This window comes from Eschrichtius robustus, chromosome 13 (genome assembly GCF_028021215.1).
Source record: "Eschrichtius robustus isolate mEscRob2 chromosome 13, mEscRob2.pri, whole genome shotgun sequence".
Lineage (NCBI taxonomy): Eukaryota > Metazoa > Chordata > Mammalia > Artiodactyla > Eschrichtiidae > Eschrichtius > Eschrichtius robustus.
The window spans coordinates 46,888,733-46,913,773 of NC_090836.1; the positions used below are offsets into that span (position 1 = coordinate 46,888,733).

Here is a 25,041-nt window from a genome sequence, read left to right on the forward strand (position 1 = left end):
CCAATGGACCGCCATGGAATTCCCAAGTTTTTTCTTTTAATAACAAAAAAAATTCAGGAATTCCCTGGCGGTTCAGTGGTTAGGACTCGGTGCTTTCACTGCCAGGGCCTGGGTTCAATTCCTGGTTGGGAAAGAACCTGCAAGCCATGAGATGCGGCCAAAAAAAAAACACAAAACCAAACAAAACAATAAAAAAAATTTCTACTTTCAGTCACAATACACTGAAAGCGTGGAGAAAATACTTGCTGAATGACATTACATAGTGCTATCCTATCAAGCTAACTGGCTAAATGTTCCTGTAAGAAGTCATGAGGTTTTGGTAGTTTTGTTGGAACAAAGAACAAAATCTATAATAACTAGCCTAAATGAGATAATCTCTGTGAAGTCATCTATTACTCAAGTACTCAGTGAATTTTGTCAATGCCACCAAGATTCAATGAGAATACTGCCAAAATTAAAAAGCTACTTGAAGCAAGAAGTACTTAGCTAACACTTGCAAGTTCTCAGGAGATTACTTACATGATAATCGTACTATTAACCATACCTCCTTGCAGATTTACATCCCCCAAGGAAGTAGGTTATTTCCAGAAGCCTGCATCAAGGATATGCAGTTCTAAGGGACCTGGATTCATTAGCAGAATGCCAAGAACAAGATCCTGGGCTAGGCAAACTGGTATCTGTGGAGTATGTACTAACTTTCAAAATCATTTGTAAAGTATGAATGACCACAACATAAAGAAACGACAAAAAGAGGATTGTTTCAACTTCTAGCACTGAGGATGAAGTTTATAAAGCAGCAAGTATCAGACGAGGTATGACAGTGTGGGATCTTTACCCTGCTTTTTGTAGTGGTAAAGCTGTACAGTCAAGAGATTAAATAAACAAACAAACACACTGACAGAGAACGCCTCCTTATTTCTTCTTTAATAAACTAAGACTGAGGTGCTATTTAGCTACTGGTACTAACTCATTCTTCATCTTTAAACCCTCAGAAAAAAAGACAAAACACGCCACCATCACAACTGCCTGGAATAAAGGTAACAAAACTGACCATAATCATCATTGTGAGCCAGCATCTCTAGTGCTAGAGAAATTCTGGCCAAGTATTTAGCTATCAGTCATTTTTTAAAAAATTTTTATTGGAGTATAGTTGATTTACAATGTTGTGTTAGCTATCAGTCATTATAAAGAAGACACAGAAAAAGAGGAGAGCCCGTATTAATGGTGAAGAGACCCTAGAGTGAAGCAAACTCAAGTCTCAATCTGGTCTCTAGCAGTAACTAGCTGCATGACCCTGGGCAAGCTACTTATTTTCTCTAATCTTCAGCTTTCCCATTCAGTAAAATGACATCAGTGACATCTACCTCATGGGGTTGTTCTGATGATTAAATCAGATAATGAATATAAAACATTTAAGCTAATATTTGGCATGTTTTCAAGAGTTGTTAGGTGTTGGGATGATGATTTTATTATAAACAGCTTCAAAACCTACATATACTGTTCATATGCCTTACTAGAAAAACCTCATCTGTCAGCTACTTCGCAAATTTTACCCAATTCAACAACATCGTAAGGCTACTTCATAATTAAACAGCTGGTGCATCAGAGTAATCTCCTAGTCACAAGTGAAGTTAAGTCAATTAGTAAATTAGTAAAAGACCTAACTTTTTCACCTCAATAGATTACACTATTTATCTAAAGTCATGTAAACTGTTATGGAAGGAAAGTTGTAGGAAGACCATCCTCTTGAGGTGTATGTAAAAAACAGCATGAACTGATGATTCTAGTAGAGAATTAGATCACATATACTCCTTAACATAAATTTTTAAACAGAAATAACCAGCTGAATGCTGTCATGTAATTCTACTAAAGTAGAATGGTTAAATTAACCAAGACAGAGAACTAAACTGAAATAGCATGTCTGATCTTTGAGAGAGATAGGATATGGCAGCAAAAGAGCACCAAGCTCCACTAAAGCAGTTACTGGTGCTAATTTTTGTTCAGTGTGAACTTATTAGACGCACATCCTGAGGCTGACAGATATATCAATATTGCTTATACACACTCTCCAGGTTGGCAAAGTCCTGAAATACAATGTTCACCTCAAGACAGCCACCCTCAGATGATATCTCACAAAGAGGTGGCAGGACAACCAATCAATGGCTGTACACTGAAATGGAGGCAATAGCAAGCAGAGAAGAACAAGATTCATTTTTCTGATTCAATAAAGGACAGTGTGAAGCAATGCAGCATGTTTGGATACCTGGGAAATATCTTATAGGTATTTATTGCAAAGTATGAAGAACTCTACAACAGTCAAGACAACAGCACTGTTAAGAAGTAACAGGCACTTCTGAGTGGTCAATTTCTAAAAGACAAGTTTTAAAATAGAAGAACTGTTGGCCTTGATTTAACCTTTTCTGTTATGGTGACCCACACAGATAACAATTACTTGAACAGTATTTTAAAAAGAAAATGAAAAGCAACATATTCAGGTTATACAACCTTCTGAACCTGCTGATGTGTGACTTTATAAATGCTTGTGAATAGGTTTAGTTTGCATCTACCTTCCTCCTCAAAGCCAACCAGACTAGTATCAACTGCAAACTTTCCCTCTTTCCCCCAACAGCAAACACAATTCTCTATACACAGTTGGCACTGAATAAATATTGACCAATCCAATGAAGTGGGATTTGCCAAAACCCCAAGGAGATTTCATCAGACCAGTGGGCCATGCTGCTCTGTGCCTTGCCTCATAGTGAACTCTTTGGGGACCTTCTCCTGGTCAAAAATCCTTTAGTGTATCTGCTTTGCAGAAAGGAACTTTTCTGTTCCTATACTACCTGTCTCTAAATAAGAAACAAAAGAAAATGAGATGTCCTTCTGTAAACCTAGCCAGATAAATTGTACTTTACCCAGTGTTTGTGAGTATGTGGGGTATTGGAAAGAGGATGGAAGGAATTATGTCCTATGCGCTAGGACAAGGCCCAACAATCTTCTCATACTCTAACCACAGAGTTCAAACTATTAAGATCACATTTCATTTTCAGAGAATAAAGCTCATTTGCTTTTTGGATCCTACTTCCAGGATACTAACCACCCTTCCACTCCTGACAGGTATCTTGAGTGGGTTAGTCCAAACTGTGGCTGACTGGCATTAGTCCTCCTAGCCTCCCGAGTTGCCTTAGCTGCCATTCTTCCAAATTCTCAAGATTCTCCTTATCTGGGGACTTCCCTGGTGGCGCAGTGGGTTAAGAATCCACCTGCCAATGCAGGGGACACGGGTTTGAGCCCTGGTCTGGGAAGATCCCACATGCTGCAGAGCAACTAAGCCCATGTGCCACAACTACTGAGCCTGCGTGCCACAACTACTGAAGCCTGAGCTCCTAGAGCCCGTGCTCCGCAACAAGAAGCCACCACAATGAGAAGCCTGTGCACCACAACAAAGAGTAGCCCCTGCTCACCGCAACTAGAGAAACCCTGTGCACAGCAACAAAGACCCAACACAGCCAAAAATAAATAAATAAATAAATAAATTTAAAAAAAAAAACAAAAAACGGTTCTCCTTATTTGAAGAGAAGGAGAAGGGACCCTTTGGGGCCAGAGTGAGACTACTCTGCAAAACCTTCCTCAGGGGCTTCCCTGGTGGCGCAGTGGTTAAGAATCTGCCTGCCAATGCAGGGGACACGGGTTCGAGCCCTGGTCTGGGAAGATCCCACATGCCACAGAGCAACTAAGCCCATGCGCCACAACTACTGATCCTGCGCTCTAGAGCCTGCGAGCCACAACTACTGAAGCCCCCGCGCCTAGAGCCCATGCTCCGCAACAAGAGAAGCCACTCCAATGAGAAGCCCGCACACTGCAACAAACAGTAGCCCCTGCTCACCGCAACTAGAGAAAGCCCGCGCACAGCAATGAAGACTCAACGCAGCCAAAAAATAAATAAATTAAAACAAAAAACAAAAAACAAAAAAACCTTCCTCAGGGGCCCTGCGGTTAAGTCACATCTTTTTCAATGTTCCAACAGCACAGCGTACACACCTCTATTCCAGCAAGAGTACTGAATTGTAGTTTCTTTTTTTTTATAAATTGATTTATTTTATTTATATTTATTTTTGGCTGCACTGGGTCTTCGCTGCTGTGCGTGGGCTCTCTCTAGCTGCGGCAAGCGGGGGCTACTCTTCATTGTGGTGCACGGGCTTCTCTGTGGCAGCCTCTCCTGTTGTGGAGCACGGGCTCTAGGCACATGGGCCTCAGTAGTTGTGGCGTGCAGGCTCAGCAGCTATGGTGCGTGACTCAGTAGTTGTGGCACACAGGCCCAGTTGCTCTGTGGCATGTGGGATCCTCCCGGACTGGGGCTCGAACCCATGTCCCCTGCATTGGCAGGCGGATTCTCAACCACCGCGCCACCAGGGAAGCCCGTAGTTTCTTTTTTATGTGTATATCACCCTAACTAAATCAATAACCTTGGTGATAGAAAGCGTGCTTCATTTATCTTTGTAATTCCTAAGACGGATAAAAAGCAAGCCTACAGTAAAATTTTGTTAAATGAGTTTCTGGCATAACTCAGGGTAGTAATTTTCCTAAGGATTCTACATTCCTTTTTCTTCCTTCACACTCAAGTCCTTTGAATCTCCATCAAACATCAATCATCACAGCAAAGTTTCCTACCTCCCAGTACTTGGTTCGGTTGACACCCTCTGCATATGCCCGGGCAAAGTTGCTTTCACTGTTGAGAGCTGTAATGGCTGCACTGAGCTGAGACATGGGGTGTAGATTAGTGGGAAAGTTGTCCAGCATGGTGACCACATGGGAAGGCAGAGCTGCCCTCTTTGCCCACTCTTCTGAGAGCCAAGATACCTGTGAAAGGGAGACATTGCTCAAAACACTAGGCAAGGAAAAAAGAAAAAGAAGAGAAATAAAAAAACAATGGGAATTCCCTGGCGGTCTAGTGGTTAGGACTCGGCACTCTCACTGCTGGGGGCCCAGGTTCAATTCCCGGGAAATAAGATCTTGCAAGCTGTGCGGTGCAGCCAAAATTAAAAATAAAAAAATAAAATAAAAAGACAGTGACCTCTGAGTAAAGAAAATCCAAGAGAATTCAATACAGTCCACTTATACAGCAGAACTCTGCTCTGATTCCTTCCCCTCTATAAACTACCACCCATAACCAGATCAGGATTCAGTGTCTGAGATTAGAAAAAGGCAAAGAAGGAGGGGAATGAGAAGTGCTAGTGTCCTTCTGCTTACCTGTTCCTCTGTTGGGATTTGTCCAGTTACCAGCAGCCAAAATAAGCCCTCTGGCAGGGGTTCTTCCCCACCCTTAGCCTTGGGCAGCAGTTTCTGGCATTCAGGGATACTGTAGCCTCGAAAACGGATGCCCTTGAAGGAGAAGAGTAAGGATTACAACTCTTAAGTTTGTTAGCCTCAAAGTCACACAATTGACTGATCCCACTTTCATCAGACCTGTCACCAAGTTAGAACTTTTAAAGCGCAAATCTTTAGATAACTTACTCCTGCTTTGTACTTTTAGCTTTACTAGTTGATATATTAAAAAGGTAAACTCGCTCTTCAGTTATTCCATATATACCTACTTTCACCTTCCAAAATATACAGGTAGGTGCTTTATTTTGTTCTCCTTACCCTTAGTGGTCTAAGCCAGAGGTCCCCGGAACCCCGGTGCTGGTCCGTGGTCTCTTAGGAACCAGGCTGCACAGCAGGGGGTGAGCGGCGGGCAAGCGAGTGAAGCTTCACCTGTATTTACAGCCACTCCCCATCACTGGCATTACTGCCTGAGCTCCGCCTCCTGTCAGCATTATGGTGAGTTGAATAATTATTTCATTATATATTACAATGTAATAATAATAGAAATAAAGTGCATAGTAAATGTAATACGCTTGAATCATCCAGAAATCATCACCCCCAACCCATCCACGGAAAAACTGTCTTCCACAAAACTGGTCCCTGGTGCAAAAAAAGGTTGGGGACCACTGGTCTAATCCATGGTGCGCACAATGGTCAGTAAAATCAGCGATTATTAATGATTGATATGAGGGTCTCTTACCTCATCAGGATCAAGAACTGATGTTTCATATACCAATCCCTTCATGCCTCTCATGCCACCATACATCTAAAGAAAAGAAGAGGATGTCTGAATAATTCAGGCTGGAGCTTGTTAGTGCTTCATGGGATCTGGGAGAGGAAATTTATTCTCTGACTTGCAAGACTTCATTTGGGGGAAGATTTCTGAGGAGTTAACTTACTATAGAATGGAACTTTGAAAGGAAGACTGCTAACGCTGGAAATGAATTTTTTAAGTTGAGAAATCACTACCTTTAGTTAGTATTTTTGCCTCTGCTCCCTTTTCTTATTTTTTTTTCTCCTGCCCATTCTTATCCCCTCAGTCCCACCAACCGAAGTAAACAGAATGGGATTGACTGCAGGGAAAGGAGGTGGAGACCAATGGCTAAACACTGTTGTGAAATTATCATCTGAGCTGCTTAGACTCTTAGGACTGAAGAAGAAACCATCCTAAAGCTGTTCTAGAAGGCCTGCTAGAGCTGTGGTTTAACTGGATGATCAACACAGCATCAACTCAAAGACAGAGAGCCTTGGGCCCAAAAGCTAAGGGGTTGGGAAGAGGAATAAAAACTTCATTTATCCCTCCCATACATGAATTAGGTTAGCCTCAACTATTAAATTTATAGAAAAGAATAGTCTAATTTCTAACAAACTCCGTAAGCTTCAACATTTCCTTATATGGGACAGACTGCTTTGAACAATCAGTGAAGAGGATGGTACATTTGTTGAAGCATATTACAGAGCCACTTTTTGCAGGCAAAACGCTACAACCCTTACCATGTCCACAGTGATTTGGCCCACCACCGTCTTGCCATGTTGCTGCCTGAAGGTCTTAATTCTGGCCTGCTCCTTAGGTATCAGATCAGCCAATATGTCTTTCAAATTCTAAAAAGAGAAGTAGAGAGGCTAAGTGATGATCAAAATATTGATTAGATTTCTGCAAAGTAGGTATGTTAAGACTGATTTTTAGAATTTGGCTTTCTCTACCTGCCAGGGAAGTCTGGTCAACTTCTCTATACAGATGAGGGCAAAAGAATTAGGCAGAACAAGAAGGGAATGGGGAGTTGTTTAATGGGTACAGTTTCAATTCAGGAAGATGAAAGTTTTGGCCATGAATAGTGATGATGGTTGCCCAATAATGTGAATTACTTACTGCCATTAAATTATAAACTTAAGAATAGTCTAATTTCTAACCAACACCATAAGCTCCAACATTTCCTTGTATGGGACAGATAGTCACTGAAGAGAATGGTACTTTTGTTGAAGTACATTACAGAGCTACTTTCCCAGCCAAAACCCCACAGTCCTTATCATGTCCACAGTGCTTTAGCTATCTTAAAGTAGTAGTAGTGATAATAGTTGTAACAATAATAACAACTGGAAACCTCCAGGAGATACTCAGGATAATGATGAGAGGCTGGGTAGTAGCCCACCACCCCTCCCCATCCCAGGGTCAAGCTGCCTCAATGATTCTCAGTCCTCTTTTCCAAACCTTACCGTGGAAGAAGCACTGGCATGCCGGGCAGCAAGAACAAGACAGGATGCATTCTGCAAAGAAAACACAAAACCTTATGCAATCGTCCTCCCTCCTATGTATTAAAAAGGAGTTACAGTGACTCAACCTCTCTTCATTTTAGCCTCTAAGGACAGTTTGACATAAGAAAGCTATAAAAGGCCTTGAGCAACCTGGAAAGAGTTACCAGTCTGGAAGCAACAGCTTCATTAGCATTCCCTGAAGAGACTCTCCGATCACCTGGGTTCTACGGCTGGGCTTTGTTAGGCACAGAAAAAACTTCAGAGAGGCAGTTGTTAAAAGTACCCAGTCCATCCCACTCTAGTCGACAATAGCTCTGAGAAAAGCAAATGAGGAAACTGATCAATTACTTAACCCAGCTGGTAAGGTTTCTTCAGCACCTAGTCTTTTGGCAACACGTCAACCTCTCCAGTCTAGGAGAGCCCACAGGTGGAAGCAGCCTTTTACAACACTACCTGATATGCTCCTGGAAAAAGCACAGAGAAAACAGAATATCTACAAAGTAACAACCAACAGACTGCTCAACAACAGCAATGGAAACTAGAAAACTGGTAAATTATCTTTAAAATATTGAGAGAAAATAATTACTAAGCTAGAGTTGTGTACCCAGGTGAGGAAGAAATCTTCAAGGGGGTGAAATAAAGACATTTCAGGTAAACGAAAGCTGAGAGTTTATCACCTACACACCTGTACCAAAGGAATTTTTTTTTAAATTGAGGTATAGTTGATGTACTGTACTATATAAGTTTCAGGTATACAACATAGTGATTCACAATTTTTTTTTAAAGATTTATTACTTATTTTATTTATTTTTGGCTGCACTGGGGTCTTAGATGCGGCACCCAGGATCTTCCATTGTGGCGTCAGAGCTCTTCATTGTGGTGCGCGGGCTTCTCCCTAGCTGTGGCCTGCGGGTTTTCTCTTCTCTAGTTGTGGCACACAGGCTCCAGGGCGCGTGGGCTCTGTAGTTTGAGGCACGTGGGCTCTAGTTGAGGTGCGCGAGCTCGGTAATTGTGGCATGCGGGCTTAGTTGCCCCACAGCATGTGGGATCTTAGTTCCCTGACCAGGGATCGAACCCGCGTCCCCTGCATTGGAGGTGGATTCTTTACCACTGACCACCAGGGAAGTCCCCTGATTCACAATTTTTAAAGGTTATATTCCATTTATAGTTTTTATACAATACTGGCTATATTTCCTGTGCTGTACAATATATCCTTATAGTTTATTTTATACGTAGTTTGGATCTCTTAATCCCCTACCCCATCTTTCCCCTCCCCACACTGTACCACTATAGTTTATTCTCTATATCAGTGTCTTTTTCTTTTTTGTTATAGTCACTAGTTTTCTTTTTTAGATTCCACATATAAGCGATCAGTATCTGTCTTTCTCTGCCTTATTTCACTCACATAATGTACTCCAAGTCCATCCAAGTTGCTGCAAATGGCAAAATTTCACTCTTTTTTACGGCTGAGTAGTATTCCATTGTATATATACAACACAGCTTCTTTATCCATTCCTCTCTTGATGGACACTTAGGTTGCTTCCATATCTTGGCAATTGTAAATATAAACAGTGTAGCTAGACCATGTTTAGAGATAGATTTTTTTCCCCCCAAGAAAAACAACTTTCTATGAAGATTGCCGAGTTGCAACAGAAAGTTCAACACTGCCTTTGAAAAAGACAACCAGGGACTTCCCTGGTGGTCCAGAATCCACCTTCCAATGCAGGGGACATGGGTTCGATCCCTGGTTGGGGAACTAAGATCCCACATGCTGCAGGGCAACTAAGACTGCAGGCCACAACTAGAGAGCCTGCACACCACAACTACTGAGCCCGTGTACCACAACTAGAGAAGCATGCACACCGTAATGAAGACCCAGCACAGCTAAATAAACAAACAAAAATAAAAATAATGCCTAACTTGTAGTGTTTAAAAAAAAAACAAAAAGACAACCAGTTATACTACTACCAAGTTGTAAGGACTGAGGCAAGGAGGTTGACTTTTCTTCACAAGATTTTTTTTCTCTTTTTTATTTTTTGGCTGTGCGTGGCACGTGGGATCTTAGTTCCCTGACCAGGCATTGAACCTGTGCCCCCTGCATTAGAGCACGGAGTCTTAAGCACTGGACCACCAGGGAAGTCCCCACAAGATTATTTTGAAGATAAAATGAGATTGTCAAAATAAGCCCCAGTGTCATCAATTAAATGGTGCTGATACCTACCACATATGTCACAGGGTTGCCTTGTGATGATTAAATTACAATGGATGTGGAAGCACCATGCAAACTAAAGATTACACACACACACACACACACACAAACTGTGGAGAAAGTCTACACCTCTCCTCCTTTCACCAAAAGGTCAGAGACACCTTTTCTATTAACTACAGTCATCTCTCAGTATTCAAGGGGGGGTTGGTTCCAGGACCCCCTACCCCCAACACATAACCAAAATCCGAGGAAGCTCAAGTTCCTTATATAAAATGTTGTAGTATTTGCATATAACCTAAGCACATCCTTCCGTATACTTCTTTGCTGCACACAGGCTTTCTCTAGTGGCGGGTGAGTGGGGGCTACTCTTCATTGCAATGCGCAGGCTTCTAATTGCGGTGGCTTCTCTTGTTGCAGAGCAGGGCTCTAGGCGCACGGGCTTCAGTAGTTGTGGCTTGTGGGCTCTAGAGCGCAGGCTCAGTAGTTGTGGCGCACGGGCTTAGCTGCTCCGCAGCATGTGGGATCCTCCCAGACCAGGGATCGAACCCGTGTCCCTCTCACTGGCAGGCGGATTCTTTTTTTTTTTTAAACATCTTTATTGGAGTATAATTGCTTTACAATGGCATGTTAGTTTCTGCTTTATAACAAAGTGAGTCAGCTATACATATACATATATCCCCGTATCTCCTCCCTCTTGCATCTCCCTCCCACCCTCCCTATCCCACCCCTCTAGGTGGTCACAAAGCACTGAGCTGATCTCCCTGTGGCTGCTTCCCACTAGCTATTTTACATTTGGTAGTATATATAAGTCCATGTCACTCTCTCACTTCGTCCGAGCTTACCCCTCCCCCTCCCCGTGTCCTCAAGTCCATTCTCTACATCAGCGTCTTTATTCCTGTCCTGCCCCTAGGTTCTTCAGAACCATTTTTTCTTTTTTCTTTTTTTAGATTCCATATATATGTGTTAGCATACAGGATTTGTTTTTCTCTTTCTGACTTACCCCACTCTGTATGACAGACTCTAGGTCCATCCACCTCACTACAAATAACAATTTCGTTTCTTTTTATGGCTGAGTAATATTCCATTGTATATATGTGCCTCATCTTCTTTATCCATTTATCTGTCGATGGACACTTAGGTTGCTCCCATGTCCTGGCTATTGTAAATGGAGCTGCAATGAACCTTGTAGTACATGACTCTTCTTTTTTTTTTTAATTTTTTTTTTAATCAGTCATCAATTTTATACACATCAGTGTATACATGTCAATCCCAATCGCCCAATTCAGCACACCACCATCCCCACCCCACCGCGGTTTTCCCCTCTTGGTGTCCATACGTTTGTTCTCTACATCTGTGTCTCAACTTCTGCCCTGCAAACCGGTTCATCTGTACCATTTTTCTAGGTTCCACATACATGCGTTAATATACGATAATTGTTTTTCTCTTTCTGACTTACTTCACTCTGTATGACAGTCTCTAGATCCATCCACGTCTCAACAAATGACTCAATTTCGCTCCTTTTTATGGCTGAGTAATATTCCATTGTATATATGTACCACATCTTCTTTATCCATTCGTCTGTTGATGGGCATTTAGGTTGCTTCCATGAGCTGGCTATTGTAAATAGTGCTGCAATGAACATTGGGGTGCATGTGTCTTTTTGAATTATGGTTTTCTCAGGGTATATGCCCAGTAGTGGGATTGCTGGGTTGTATGGTAGTTCTGTTTTTAGTATTTTAAGGAACCTCCATACTGTCCTCCATAGTGGCAGTATCAATTTACATTCCCACCAACAGTGCAAGAGGGTTCCCTTTTCTCCACACCCTCTCCACCATTTATTGTTTGTAGATTTTTTGATGATGACCATTCTGACTGGTGTGAGGTAATACCTCACTGTAGTTTTGATTTGCATTTCTCTAATGATTAGTGAGGTTGAGCATCCTTCCATGTGTTTGTTGGCAATCTGTGTATCTTCTTTGGAGAAATGTCTATTTAGGTCTTCTGCCCATTTTTGGATTGGGTTGTTTGTTGTTTTGATATTGAACTGCATGAGCTGCTTGTAAATTCTGGAGATTAATCCTTTGTCAGCTGCTTCATTTGCAAATATTTTCTCCCATTCTGAGGGTTGTCTTTTCATCTTGTTTATGGTTTCCTTTGCTGTGCAAAAGCTTTGAAGTTTCATTAGGTCCCATTTGTTTATTTTTGTTTTTATTTCCATTTCTCTAGGAGGTGGGTCAAAAAGGATCTTGCTGTGATTTATGTCAGAGTGTTCTGCCTATGTTTTCCTCTAAGAGTTTTATAGTGTCTAGCCTTACATTTAGGTCTTTAATCCATTTTGAGTTTTTTGTTGGGTATGGTGTTAGGGAGTATTCTAATTTCATTCTTTTACATGTAGCTATCCAGTTTTCCCAGCACCACTTATTGAAGAGGCTGTCTTTTCTCCATGGTATATTCTTGTGGCAGGCGTTTTCTTAACCACTGCACCACCAGGGAAGTCCCCTTCCATATACTTTATTTTTTTTTCTTTTTTTAAAAATTTATTTATTTTATTTTTTATTTTTGGCTGCGTTGGGTCTTCCTTGCTGCGTGCGTGCTTTCCCTAGTTGCGGCAAGCAGGGGCTACTCTTTGTTGCAGTGCATGGGCTTCTCATTGTGGTGGCTTCTCTTGTTGCGGAGCATGGGCTCTAGGCATGCGGGCTTCAGTAGTTGTGGCTCGCAGGCTCTAGAGTGCAGGCTCAGTAGTTGTGACACATGGGCTTCATTGCTCCGGGGCATGTGGGATCTTCCCAGACCAGGGCTTGAACCCGTGTCCCCTGCATTGGCAGGCGGATTCTTAACCACTGAGCCACCAGGGAAGCCCCCTTCCATATACTTTAAATCATCTCTAAATTACTTAAAATACCTAATGCACTATAAATGCTATATAGTTGTAAATACAAAGTAAATGTTATGCAAATCGTTGTCAGCACGTGGCAAATTCAAGTTTTACTTTTTGGAACTTTCTGGAATTTTTAATTAATTTATTTAATTTATTTATTTTTGACTGCATTGGGTCTCTGTTGCTGCGTGCAGGCTTTCCCTAGTTGTGGCGAGTGGGGGCTACTCTTTGTTGCGGTGCGCGGGCTTCTCATTGCAGTGGCTTCTCTCTTGTTGCGGAGCACAGGCTCTAGGAATGTGGGCTTCAGTAGTTGTGGCACGTGGGCTCAGTAGTTGTGGCACGTGGGCTCAGTAGTTGTGGCTCGTGGGCTCTAGAGCGCAGGCTCAGTAGCTGTGGTGCACAGGCTTAGTTGCTCCACGGCATGTGTGATCTTCCCGGACCAGGGCTCGAACCCGTGTCCCCTGCATTGGCAGGTGGATTCTTAACCACTGGGCCATCAGGGAAACCCCGCTGGAATTTTTTTAAAAAGTATTTTTGATCCACAGTTGGTTGTACCCACAGACGCAGAACCTGTGGATGCAGAACCCACAGATGCAGAACCCACAAAGAGCCGACTGTATTGCATTGTTGTCTGGTCGTGCTGAAAATCATTTGAACTAGTGCTACTGTATAAATTCCAAAACACTACATGCCTAAGGTGAGAGTTAGTAGAGCCTGAGGCTTTTTAGAAGTTAGTACCCCTCTTTCTGTTGGGGCAGGAGGGAGAAATGAAAAGGGAAGAGACCCTTCAGAAAATGTTATTTTAAAAAGAATCAATCCAAAGCTAAATTCAGAGAGCAGAAGACAAGCTAATATGGCCCTAAAACAAAGGGGGAACACCTCAACTTGTTAACCAGGGCTGCCTGCAACTCCTTTCATTAACTTCCTAAAGAATCCCCTCTAGCTCACTGAGGACCATTTGGGCAGAAAGCATGCAGCACAAACAGCCCTTTAGCCTGTTCATCTTACACAGGGCGCATGGGAGCTGGACGCAGCACTCAAGAAATAACGTTCCTGGGGACTTCCCTGGTGGCCCAGTGGCTAAGACTCCGCACTCCCAATGCAGGGGGCCTGGGTTCAATCCCTGGTCAGGGAACTAGATCCCATATGCCGCAACTAAAGAGTCTGCATGCCGCAACTAAAGACCCCACATGCCTCAACAAAGATCCTGCGTGCTGCAACGAAGATCCGAGGCAGCCAAATAAATTAATTAATTAAAAAAAAAAAAGAAAGAAAGAACTTTGCTTTTTCTTACTAGTCACCAAAAAGTGAACAAGGGAAAACCTGTGAATAAGTTCAAACTATTGTTCTACAGTGCTAACCATATTCAAGCTATTCCATGCTCCATGGTCCCACAGATTCCCTATAATAGAGGCCCCAACTCCCAGAGACCACATCAGCACTCAACAGACCTTTTAATTGTGGGTAGTTGGTTGTTGTGGTTCTGTTTTGTTTTTAAAGAGGCTATAGGGAACATACCATCATAGAGAAAAAAGAAGTTGAAATCTTTCCATAATGATAATTTTTCCACTTCTAAACCATGCTGAAGTTTCTGTAATGGCTGGCTGCTTCATTGGCAAGAGGAAGGATTATAAGAAGAATAGTTTAAAGTTAAATCTTAGGCAAAAGAAAAAAATCTATCCAAGCTCAGCAGACAGAATGAGAGCCAGACAAAAAGTTTTTTCCCCTTGTGAGAGAGAACTACTAGAATCAATAAGCTTCCCTCTCCTTTTACTTCATTTAAGGTAAAAAAAAGAAAAAAAGAAATCGGAAAGAAAAGGGTGGAAGGTCACCTAACAAGGCTGTAAGAATGAAACATCATTTAAAGGCGTCAGATAGGTCATGACTGCTGCTTAGTTATATAGTCCATTCTCAGATCTGTTTATATGAATGCTACTTTAAAGGAATGGTTAGGGAAGAGGAACTTGCAACTAAACTATCACCCCACTTCCACCACCAGCAAAGTCTTAATTTCCTTTGTATAGAGTGTCTTTGCTATTTAATGAGGCAACTCAAAAGTAACTTAAGGAGAGCTGATCTCAACTGTCCCTAACCTCCATCAGCAACACTTCTTAGCCAGATCGCCAATTTGCAAAGCAGTGCTAGTGTGTGGAGAGCGTGGCTATGTAGCTATAGAATAAAGCTAATATATTCTGTTCCTATTACACTTCTGGCTGTGTGACCCTAGCTAAGTCATTTAATCTTTCTGTGCTTCAATTTCCTTATCTGTAAAATGAGAACAATCTGCCCAAAAAGAATTCAGAGTAATGACAGTAAAGATGATCCAAGATCTTGGAAAAAGAATAGAGGCACAGATCTAGAAGATACAAGAAATGTTTAACAAAGACCTAGAAGAACTAAAGAACAAACAGAGATAAACAATACAATAACTGAAACAAAAAATGCACTAGAAGGAATCAGTAGCAGAATAAGTGAGACAGAAGAACGGATAAGCAAGCTAGAAGACAAAATGGTGGAAATCACTGCCGCAGAACAGAATAAAGAAAAAAGAATGGAAAGAAATGAAGACAGTCTAGGAGACCTCTGGGACAACGTTAAACGCCCCAACATTCGCATTATACGGGTCCCAGAAGGGGGGAGGGAGAGAGAGAGAGAGAGAAAGGACCTGAGAAAATATTTGTAAAATGGGAACAATAATAGTACCTACCTCAAAGCATTGCTATGAGAATTAATTAGGTCAATATTTACTTAAAACCATGCCTGACACACAGCAAGTGCTCTGTATTTGTTATATAATAAATGTAGAAAATCAAATAGTATGGCCACTTTCTAGCACCCTTCAATGTCAAATTTAGTCATATTTTAGCTCACCCTGCAGCCTAGGGAAAAAACTAAAGAAATATGAAGGATTTTAAAAGCAGCAATTCATTGATATGACCGCCCAAAAGGCTAGAATAGGAAAAATTCAAGTTAGGACAACTTTATCTAATGATGTAGAAGACAGAGCACAAAGCACATGCCTTGGAATTAGGAAAGGAAATTTGGGTTCTAGTCGCAGCTGCATTACTAAATAACTGAGACATCCAAAGCAAACAACTAACTACTGTTTCCCTTTCCCTCTCCACATTTAGGATAACACTCAAGCTACTTAGCTCAAAGTCTGATTCTAAGGCTCCAACAAGGACACATATGTAAAGGTACTCAAAAGCCTTGCTATTTAAAATATGACTGCCTAGCCAGCAATATAAGCATTACCTGGAGCTTGTCAGACATGCAGAATCTTGGGCCCCACCTCAGACCTACTGAATCCAAATCTCCAGTTTAACAAACTCACTAAGTGATTCCTATGAACAATAAAGTTTAAGAAACATCCATGGTTTAAAGCATTAAGCAAGGAAGCAGAAGGGCAGAATATAAAGAGCCTGGGATATGGTGTTATCAAGGGTCAAGTCCTAAATCCAGGTTCTGCCACTATCCTGCTGTGCTACCATGGCTGTATGACCTAACTTCTAGTTTCAATTTTCACACCTCTAAACTGGTAAAAACAAAGCCAACTGCGGGGTAGACAAGTAGACTATATGAAATCATTTGCATGAAGGCAACTAGAACAGTGCCTTCTGTATAGCTGAGATCAATAGATATTTGTTTCTGAGAAATGTGTTGGCCTATTACCTACCAACTCGTGTCACAACTCTCTCATGGAGTTGGATCCCAGGAAAGAGGCAGTCAAGCCTGAGGAAGGGGTGAATGGATAATTCCCTCTAGCTGTAGAACAGGAAATAAAGCCCCAATTTCCTAAGGGCCTCCTGACCAAGAGTCTCAAGGAGAGGAAACAAATTTAACTAACCATAATCCCCACCAGCAAGCAAATCTAGACAGGAGATGTTAGAGAACTGTCATACCCTAGGCTACATAACTCATTTCATCTACTCCTGGCTGCCAAGGAAAGCTGCTAAATGGCTTTGTATAGTACATCCAGGCTATACTCACAGATGCAACAGGCAGATTACAAATCTCTGAGTCATCCCTGAACTTTCACCTCCCAGCTCCTCCCCCAGTTCTGGAGGTGTGGCAACGGGGCTTTTGGCTTCTGGTTGCATGCCACGTGTAAAGTCATCCTACTAGAACAGCACCTGTCAGGTGAATCAGGGAGTCACCTCACTCAATAGGTCAGCTCCTTCATGGGGAGAGATGGAGAGAGCTACTTCCAAAGATAAGGGCCTGGCTCGCAATGTCTGACAGCCAGGATTCTCTATAGGATGGGGGTATCGCAATCACTAAAAGGATTTTCAAACCTCATATGCTGCCACCCCTTGCAATAACTCTTTTAGTGACCTGGCTATTATTGATAGAAATGGGCTGTAGCTCTCAAATGTGCTATGCTACGATGTAAAAATATAATTAAAGGAACCTCTATCTTAAAGGGCCAAGGGAGGAAAAGGACAAATAATACATGTAGGAAATTCTGCCGAAGACTTGCTTATAATACTTAGGGTATTTCTGGAATAGGGTATTGGCGAAATGACTTAACAAAAATCAATTAAAACTACTCCCTTCTCGGGACTTCCCTGGTGGTCCAGTGGTTAAGAATCTGCCTTCCAATGCAGGGGACGCGGGTTCAATCCCTGGTCGGGGAACTAAGATCCCACATGCCACAGGGCAACTAAACCCGTGTGCTCCAACTACTGAGCCTGTGCACTCTGGAGCCCGCGCACCCCAACTAGAGAGCCAAACTAGAGAGAAGCCTGCGCACTGCAACTACTGAGCCCACGTACTGTGGAGCCCGTAGAGAAGCCCAAGCGCTGCAAGGAAGACCCGGCGCAGCCAAAAAAAAACAAAACAAAACAACTACTCCCTTCTCCCCCAAATTCTGGGAACAGTAGAATACCATTTGGATAAGCACTTACTCAATAATGTGGTTATTTCTCTCTTATTCCTCTTAGCCTATAATCATCATCGATCCACATCTAGGACCCTTACTCTACATGGGAAAAGCCAAGTTTCCTTTGATTCCCTATCCTAGGCACATTCAGAACATATCCTGCCACATATCCAGGAGCTCCAACAACAAACTTGTGAGATTACAGACTACTGTGTATAAAATTAATAGGCTACAAGGATATATTGTACAGCACAGGGAATATGGCCAATACATTATAATAGCTATAAATGGAGTATAATCTAAAAAATGTTGAATCACTATGTTGTTTACCTGAAACGAACATAATATTGTAAATCAACTATACCTCAATTTAAAAATTAATTTAGGGCTTCCCTGGTGGCGCAGTGGTTGAGAGTCTGCCTGCCAATGTAGGGGACACGGGTTCGAGCCCTGGTCTGGGAAGATCCCACATGCCGCGGAGCAACTAAGCCCGTGAGCCACAATTACTGAGCCTGCGCGTCTGGAGTCTGTGCTCCGCAACAAGAGAGGCCGCGATAGTGAGAGGCCCGCGCACCGCGATGAAGAGTGGCCCCCGCTTGCCGCAACTGGAGAAAGCCCTCGCACAGAAACGAAGACCCAACACAGCCATAAATAAATAAATAAATAAATAAATAAATAAATAAAAAATTTAATTTAAAAAAAACTTGTGAGAGATGCTCCTGATTTTATTAGAGCCTTGTCCTTCATCAACAAAAGATCAGAGCTTGCCAAGCCAGCAGAACTGGCTTAGTTGATGAAGCAAATATAATTCACTAATAACTGTAGGAAAAATCTTGTGCTGTAAAGGCTTCCAATGCAGAAGAAACAACTTGCATTAAGTGAAAAAGAACACACATAGGACAAAGGCTCCTCTCTCCCCAGAACCAGGTCAGAGAACTAAAGCCATCTAACATCTGTGTTTCACAATGGTGATACTGGAAGTCTGCCTGCACTACTTGGTCAGGCCACTTAATAGCCTGAGCAACCTTCAGATTTCGTACTGTGATGCCCTTCATACTCAGGAGAGTTTCCTTAATAATTCTGCCGAACTCTCATTGTCTAACAGACCCTTCGCTAAAGGTTCGCTGATTATTCAGTGAAGAAGACTGGAAAGGACACCAATTCAGACTCAGAAAAGAATCGAGTCTTAATTTTCCTTTCAGAGAAATTCTTACTGTTCTTTAACAAATAGTTGCTGAACATCTACTTATTATGTGCACACTAAGCGTACACTACTAAATAAAGTATATAGGATCTGTCACTGTACTACTTTTTCAGGAACTAGAAACTGTTCCCTCACTTCTACTAGTTCTTACAATGCTTTGTTTCAGGGATTTACAAGAAACTTTTCCTAAGGCATTTGAAAAAAAGGCCTAGGAAGACAAACCCAGAGAAATAGTCTAAATCAGACTATTTCTTAGAATAGTTACTTCTGAAGTCATTTAAAAATAATCACTAAAAAAAAAAAAAGCCAAAACACTCAAAGCTTCATATACACATTAAACACAGTTGGTGGCTTTACTGGCCCAACAGGAGGGGATCACCAAGAAGTCAAGTGAGACACTTGAAAAAATACAAGTTACCAGATTCATCCCACCTTTGCTGAATCAGAGAATCTGAAGGTAGGATTCATGAATGTGCAATGTGAAGAAGCACCTCAGGTGATGACGCCCACTGTGAACTTACTTACGGAGCTTTTTATTTTTTAATTTTTTTTAAAACTGATTTTTTTCCCCATGAATTTATTTATTTATTTATGGCTGCGTTGGGTCTTCGTTGCTGCGTGTGGGCTTTCTGTAGTTGCTGCAAGCGGGGGATATTCTTCGTTGCGGTGCACAAGCTTCCCATTGTGGTGGCTTCTCTTGTTGCAGAGCACAGGCTTAGTTGCTCCGCGGCATGTGGGATCTTCCCAGACCAGGGCTCGAACCCATGTCCTCTGCATTGGCAGGCGGATTCTTAACCACCGCGCCACCAGGGAAGTCCGGAGCTTTTTAAATGATAACATGTTAAGGACTTCCCTGGGGCGCAGTGGTTAAGAATCCGCCTGCCAATGCAGGGGACACGGGTTCGAGCCCTGGTCTGGGAAGATCCCACATGTTGCGGAGCAACTCAGCCGGCGTGCCGCAACTACTGAAGCCTGCATACCTAGAGGCCATGCTCTGCAACAAGAGAAGCCGCTGCAATGAGAAGCCCGCGCACCACAACAAAGAGTAGCCCCCTCCTGCCGCAACTAGAGAAAGCCTGCGCGCAGCAACGAAGACCCAATGCAGCCAAAAATAAATAAATAAAATTAATTTTAAAAAAATGGTAACATGTTAAAAGAAATATAGGAATTTAGGCAAGTTGAGGGAGAACTGAAAGACAGTCAGATCCTAAGAGCCATTGCTAAAGCTGCCTCACTACTGTTTTTAATTTCACTCAAATCCTATTCAACTCTATCACATAGGGCACTGAAAAGAGGGCAGAAGGAATTACTCTGTGGCTTTAGGGAGATCCACCAAGTCTGGTTTCCTGCCTTCTGCCCACTTGGACTCTAAGAACTAGGAATGCCAGCCTTCCCTTCTCTGATTATCCACTTCACCACGGCTCACCTCAATGCCTCCCCACACCCATGCATTCACCTGCTACCAATCTAAAGACCACTAGGAAGAACAAATGCAATCATACCACCATTAGCACATGATGAGGATTTATTCTCCATTTTTCATCTTTGGTCCATCTAGTAAGCGTCAAGGAATTGCCATTACTTTGGGTAGGCTGATAATCAAAATGAAGGCAAAGAGATTTGAGTGCTTGCCCTTAAAAGTTTGGGGCTTTAAGCCTAACTAACATTTCACAGGACAAAACTCACTCAGTTTTGTAGAGCCCAACTTCAGACTAGGATTTATAGGAGAGATGTGCAGTGGTGTACGTCTGCTGTAGAGGAATCACGGGTATTAAGAGTCTTGAGAAAGTCTAGAAATAATCTAGAAACACTTCTGGATTGATTTACGCAAAGTTATCAAACATCCTAGCTTGGAGGAGCAATTCTCAATGATACAAGAAGCAACTAGGGTTGGTTAAGTCACTTTGGCATGAAGAATCCAAAAGTTAATTGGTGGCCCTACTCTAATTCCCAACCCAGATCACCTATGAAAAGACAGTATTTACAGCACAAAGCTAAGGCACCCACAGCTAATACTAAAGCCACTGCTTAGTAGAAATTCATTCAGGTAAACAAGAAGTCAAAATAATCTCAAGGCTCTGAATGAGGTGGTCTCTCCAACTCAGGTGTTCATTAAATTACCTGACAGTGGGTAGGGTGGAACAACAGAACAATGACTAGTATTTGTGTCTCTTAGCAAGGTTAAAAAAATTTCTCAGAAAAGTGAACTACACCTGACCTTGAGAATCACAGTAGCAGGCTAGAAGACTATTTTTGCCTTCTAAAGCCTACCTTAATAGCAGAAGTAAAATTGAGTACCATTAAACTGCAGGCTAATCTGGAAAGCTCAGGCAGGTGCTAGCAATGCTGACAAACTGAAAGGCTTCTTGGTATCCTAGCTGTAACTGCTTAGATCTCAGAAAGTTTCTACTCCTCAGTCTGTTGGGCTTTGTTAGTTTTAAGGGTCGAAAGCCTTCTAATGGCTTCCAATATACAGGTTTTTGGGATCCTCAGGTCCGTCTCTAACAGGAAAGTAAACAAAACAGTAATGATCACTACAGTTAGGTAGACCTGTCAACCTAAAAGCTTTCTGAGTTTCCTCAGAGGTTTAAGAGGCAAAATAAATTCGAATGTAAATTCTAAAGGCTTTTTCAAACTGTAGGGTTAGATTACCTGGTCTGGGTTAGCAGCTCTGGAATGAGCTAATTATAGTGTCCCCTATTCTGCCAAAACACTATCTAGAACTTGCTTCATTTCCCAAGAGGCTTCCTTACCCTGTTCCCTGGCAGCGGAAGAAACTACCGTCAAGTAAGACAAGTATCTCCCAAATGATCAGCCTCCACCTTGCCGCTGAGTACCTGGAAGAACCTGTAAATCCTACATGCTTCACCTTATCACCAACCATGCAAGATAACACAGTAAGCCAAAACAATTGTAAGGTTTCCCTTCCTCCCCTCAGGTGCTGGCAACTTTAATCTGTCTGCAGAAGAGAAAGTATAAGTTCTTTGCAGCAGTCAGGGTCACCTGTGGGACTGTCCCTGCTTGGATTAGAAGGCTGGGACTCCCTCAGCACACCAGTTTCTCTGTTTAAAGAGCCAAGTTGCCCAGAGACAAAAGTAATTTTGGCAATATGAAATTGAAAGCACAATTACCTGCAACAATATTCCTGATTCCAACGGCAACAAAAGTCAAGTAAGGGGCCCCAAAGAATAAGAGGAATCTCTCCTGGGTAGAGCAGACTTAAGAGCAACAGCAAAACCTGAGTGAGCAAGTAGTAGGACCGGTCATGTAACCTTGGAATTACTATTTCCTGCCCAACATCTTCACTTATCAGCCTGCAGTTTTGGGGGAAAAACCTTTCTGGTTCTTTCTCCAATCATATGTGATAATCATGCAGAAGATTTCACACAAGCGCTCCACCGCACCCAAGCTCCTCCTATATAAACAGTAAGTGCAAGAGTCCCAAGGACAAAGAGGACCCGAGTCGCATTCCTCTAGCAGGAACTGCTATGCTTGGTCACTAAAGGCTTAAATAACTGGGTTGGAGAAATGGAAGCAGGCAGTTCAGAAACTGACAAGGCCCCCTCTACAAAGCAGAAGCCGAAATTAGCCAAGGCTCCAGCTCTGGCCCAGGGGTAGAGTGAGCACACCTGCTCACCCCTGCCACTTCTCTTATCCCGCCCCTTCCTCCAAACAGGCTCTTTCCCTAACTCCAACGGAACACAACACCTATGTTCTCCACTCCTTCTTTTTCCAAGGCCAAGCATCCCCGCCTCTTCCACCCCAGACAGGCAGGGTGACAGCTGGGTCCGGCCTCCCCACCGGCCCAAGACCGCAGGCCGGGGCGTGCAGAGCTCAACTCACCCCCAGGGGCCGGGAGGCCAGCGAAGCACATGACCCTGTGAGCGCCACGCAGGGCTGGCGGCCAGCCAAGCGCAGGGCCCCTTTAAGATGCGCTGGGGTGCGACTGGGTAGGGGAGGGAGACCCCGGCGCTAGAGGGCCTGCAGTCGCCTCAGCCCCACCCTGGGACGGCGCGCTCTCTCCTAGTTGCTCACCTTAGCTCCGAAGAGCCGGGCGGCCGCAGTGAGTAAAGCCATGGCGGGCGAACTCGGGGATCTGGCGCGGAGGGAAGGAGGGAAGAGAACTGCGGTAGGAACGGGAGCCGCCGCCGCCGCTGCACCAGAGGCCGCGCCGACGAGGGGAACAAGGTTGAAAGGAGGCAGCTGAGGGAAAGGGTAAACGAGCCGGCGGCGGCGCCCAGCCCGGGGTCCTCAGTGAGGCCCCGCCTACCGCCCGGAACCCGCTCCCGCACCCTCTCAAGGGATTCGCCCCGGGCTCAGCCATTGGCTCAGTGTGCATGGGGGGCGGGTCCTAAGCCGTTGACAGCAGTTGTGGCTGGGGGGATTGGACCGTCCGGGATAAGCTAATTAACGGTGGATGGGCGGGGGGAAGCGTGTAGGTGGTTAAGTATGTGCCTGAGAACTCAGTTAACTTAGGCTTTTCCCCTTATCCTTAACACCTTTGGGGTTAATTGTGAGGTGGCTATTAGAGAAAAAGCCCCAAGGACTTCGACCTTTGAAGGTCCTCGGAAGCCAACCCCTTAATACACTATCACGACAACTGATCCTAATCCCTTGGTGTGCTTTCTTGAACAACCTCTTTGGTCAACGACTTAATGGCCATAGAGGTGACATCATGTGGACACAGGCTATGATGCCAGACTTAGCTACTTGGTGGAAATCATTTGCTTAGCTACTTGGTGGAAATCATTTGAGGTGAGCCATGGTATTATAGATACCAACAGACCCAGAATGTGGAGAAGGAAAGCAAAGGCAGGAGCCTGAATATCCAGTGGTCTTTGCCAGCTGTCAGTTCTGTGACTAATGCAAGGAAACCCGTCTTACAAACGCCCCCTTAATATGAAGCTTTCCAGCGCAGTCCAGAGCCTCTGCGTCCTGGGTATTAGTCTCACTGCCACTCCAGTCACATAGCCCCACACAAACAGTCCACCCCACATCTAGCCAAAAGATCAGGAGCTGCAGACCAACCCCTCATCCAAAATCACCTCCCTTTTTGTCACATCACTCCCGTCACTCCCATAGGGCCTCTGAACCTTTATACCTGCTTGGCTATCTTCTATACATTCTTATCCTCTGCTCCCCAGAGACCATTAAATGAACCATGGCACTGAAGTGATCTTCTACATCATTCTTGACTCATTCTTTTGGGTAGACAAGAACTTAGGACCTTTCTACCTTCCTAAGATATCATTGTCATTGACCCAAGGGCAGAGAGGAATGACCCAAGGCCCAAGTGGACAGCCCTTTTACCTCCTCACATATAAGTAACAAAGTTCAAAGGTCTCAGTACCATCTAAGCCAGGTTTAGATAGATCCTGTTTATAAAGAACCTAGTTTATAGCTTGGACTTGGAAAAAGAGAAAGAAAAATGCCATTTTCTCTTCCCAGGTTTCCTTATACTCAGCTTTACACCTACCAACCAATGCTTCTCTGGCTTGGGGATCAGATGGGTAGATCTTAGGAAAGAACTTCATAAAGAGAAGCCAAGCAGTGCCCCAGGGGAGCACTGACCTCAGCTATCTCCTCGGTGACTTCAAAGCTCCACTGATCAATATTTGCTCCCAATTTAGCATCTCACAGAGGATTTCCTCCTAACCCTAGAATAGTCTGACCTGGTTTCTTCTCTCTGGTTAATTATCCACAGAGACTAGCCCGCAGGCCAGAGGACTGAGCTCCAGTGCCCCAAGTGGCAGGAGGCATTCTCAGGGTGAGGCTACCAAAGGGATAATTACAGAGTGGCCTTAAGGGTAACCTATTTTGGAGCTTTAGTGATTGGAGGAAGGGTGGGGAACAATAATGCTCACAGTGTCCTGGAGCCTAGTGTCATGAGGACTTTATGGACTTATTTTGAAGTTGTTCAGTCCTGACATCCACTGCTATAAGGCCAATGGGAAAGCCCAGGACTCAAAGGGACTAAATGGTATCTCCCAGGAGCTGGCTTAGAGCCTTTCTCTGAACATGGTTGGGACCTGGGGAGGTGGGAAGAAAGTTAAGGGAGAAGGATTAGGATGAATAAAGGAGCCAAGCGAACTCTAGGTCCAAATACAACTAAGTGCCTGAGAACTGGAGGGGACAAGGGAGAGAAGGCTGAGCATCGAGGTCATCTTGACCTTTGGAATGACCTCTTTAAAATGGACAGAGGCAATGGTGCCCCCTGATGGCCAAGGATAAGTGGGAGAATGCAGATGGAA

The 25,041-nt window shown here is 43.4% G+C and overlaps 1 protein-coding gene across 1 annotated transcript in view; it reads right to left on the reverse strand.

Moving 5' to 3' along the window:
* The window catches only part of CS (citrate synthase), a 28,092-nt gene extending 5,047 nt beyond the window's left edge, over positions 1 to 23,045 (reverse strand). Inside the window, exons 1-6 of the mRNA XM_068559630.1 lie at positions 22,826 to 23,045; positions 7,579 to 7,629; positions 6,859 to 6,966; positions 6,065 to 6,130; positions 5,251 to 5,382; positions 4,672 to 4,860 (exon numbers count right to left, since the gene is read on the reverse strand). Coding sequence (XP_068415731.1) covers positions 4,672 to 4,860; positions 5,251 to 5,382; positions 6,065 to 6,130; positions 6,859 to 6,966; positions 7,579 to 7,629; positions 22,826 to 22,867 — 588 coding nt within the window. The 5' untranslated portion in view covers positions 22,868 to 23,045. The remainder of the gene's footprint in view (positions 1 to 4,671; positions 4,861 to 5,250; positions 5,383 to 6,064; positions 6,131 to 6,858; positions 6,967 to 7,578; positions 7,630 to 22,825) is intronic.
* Between the last annotated feature and the right edge of the window lie 1,996 nt (positions 23,046 to 25,041).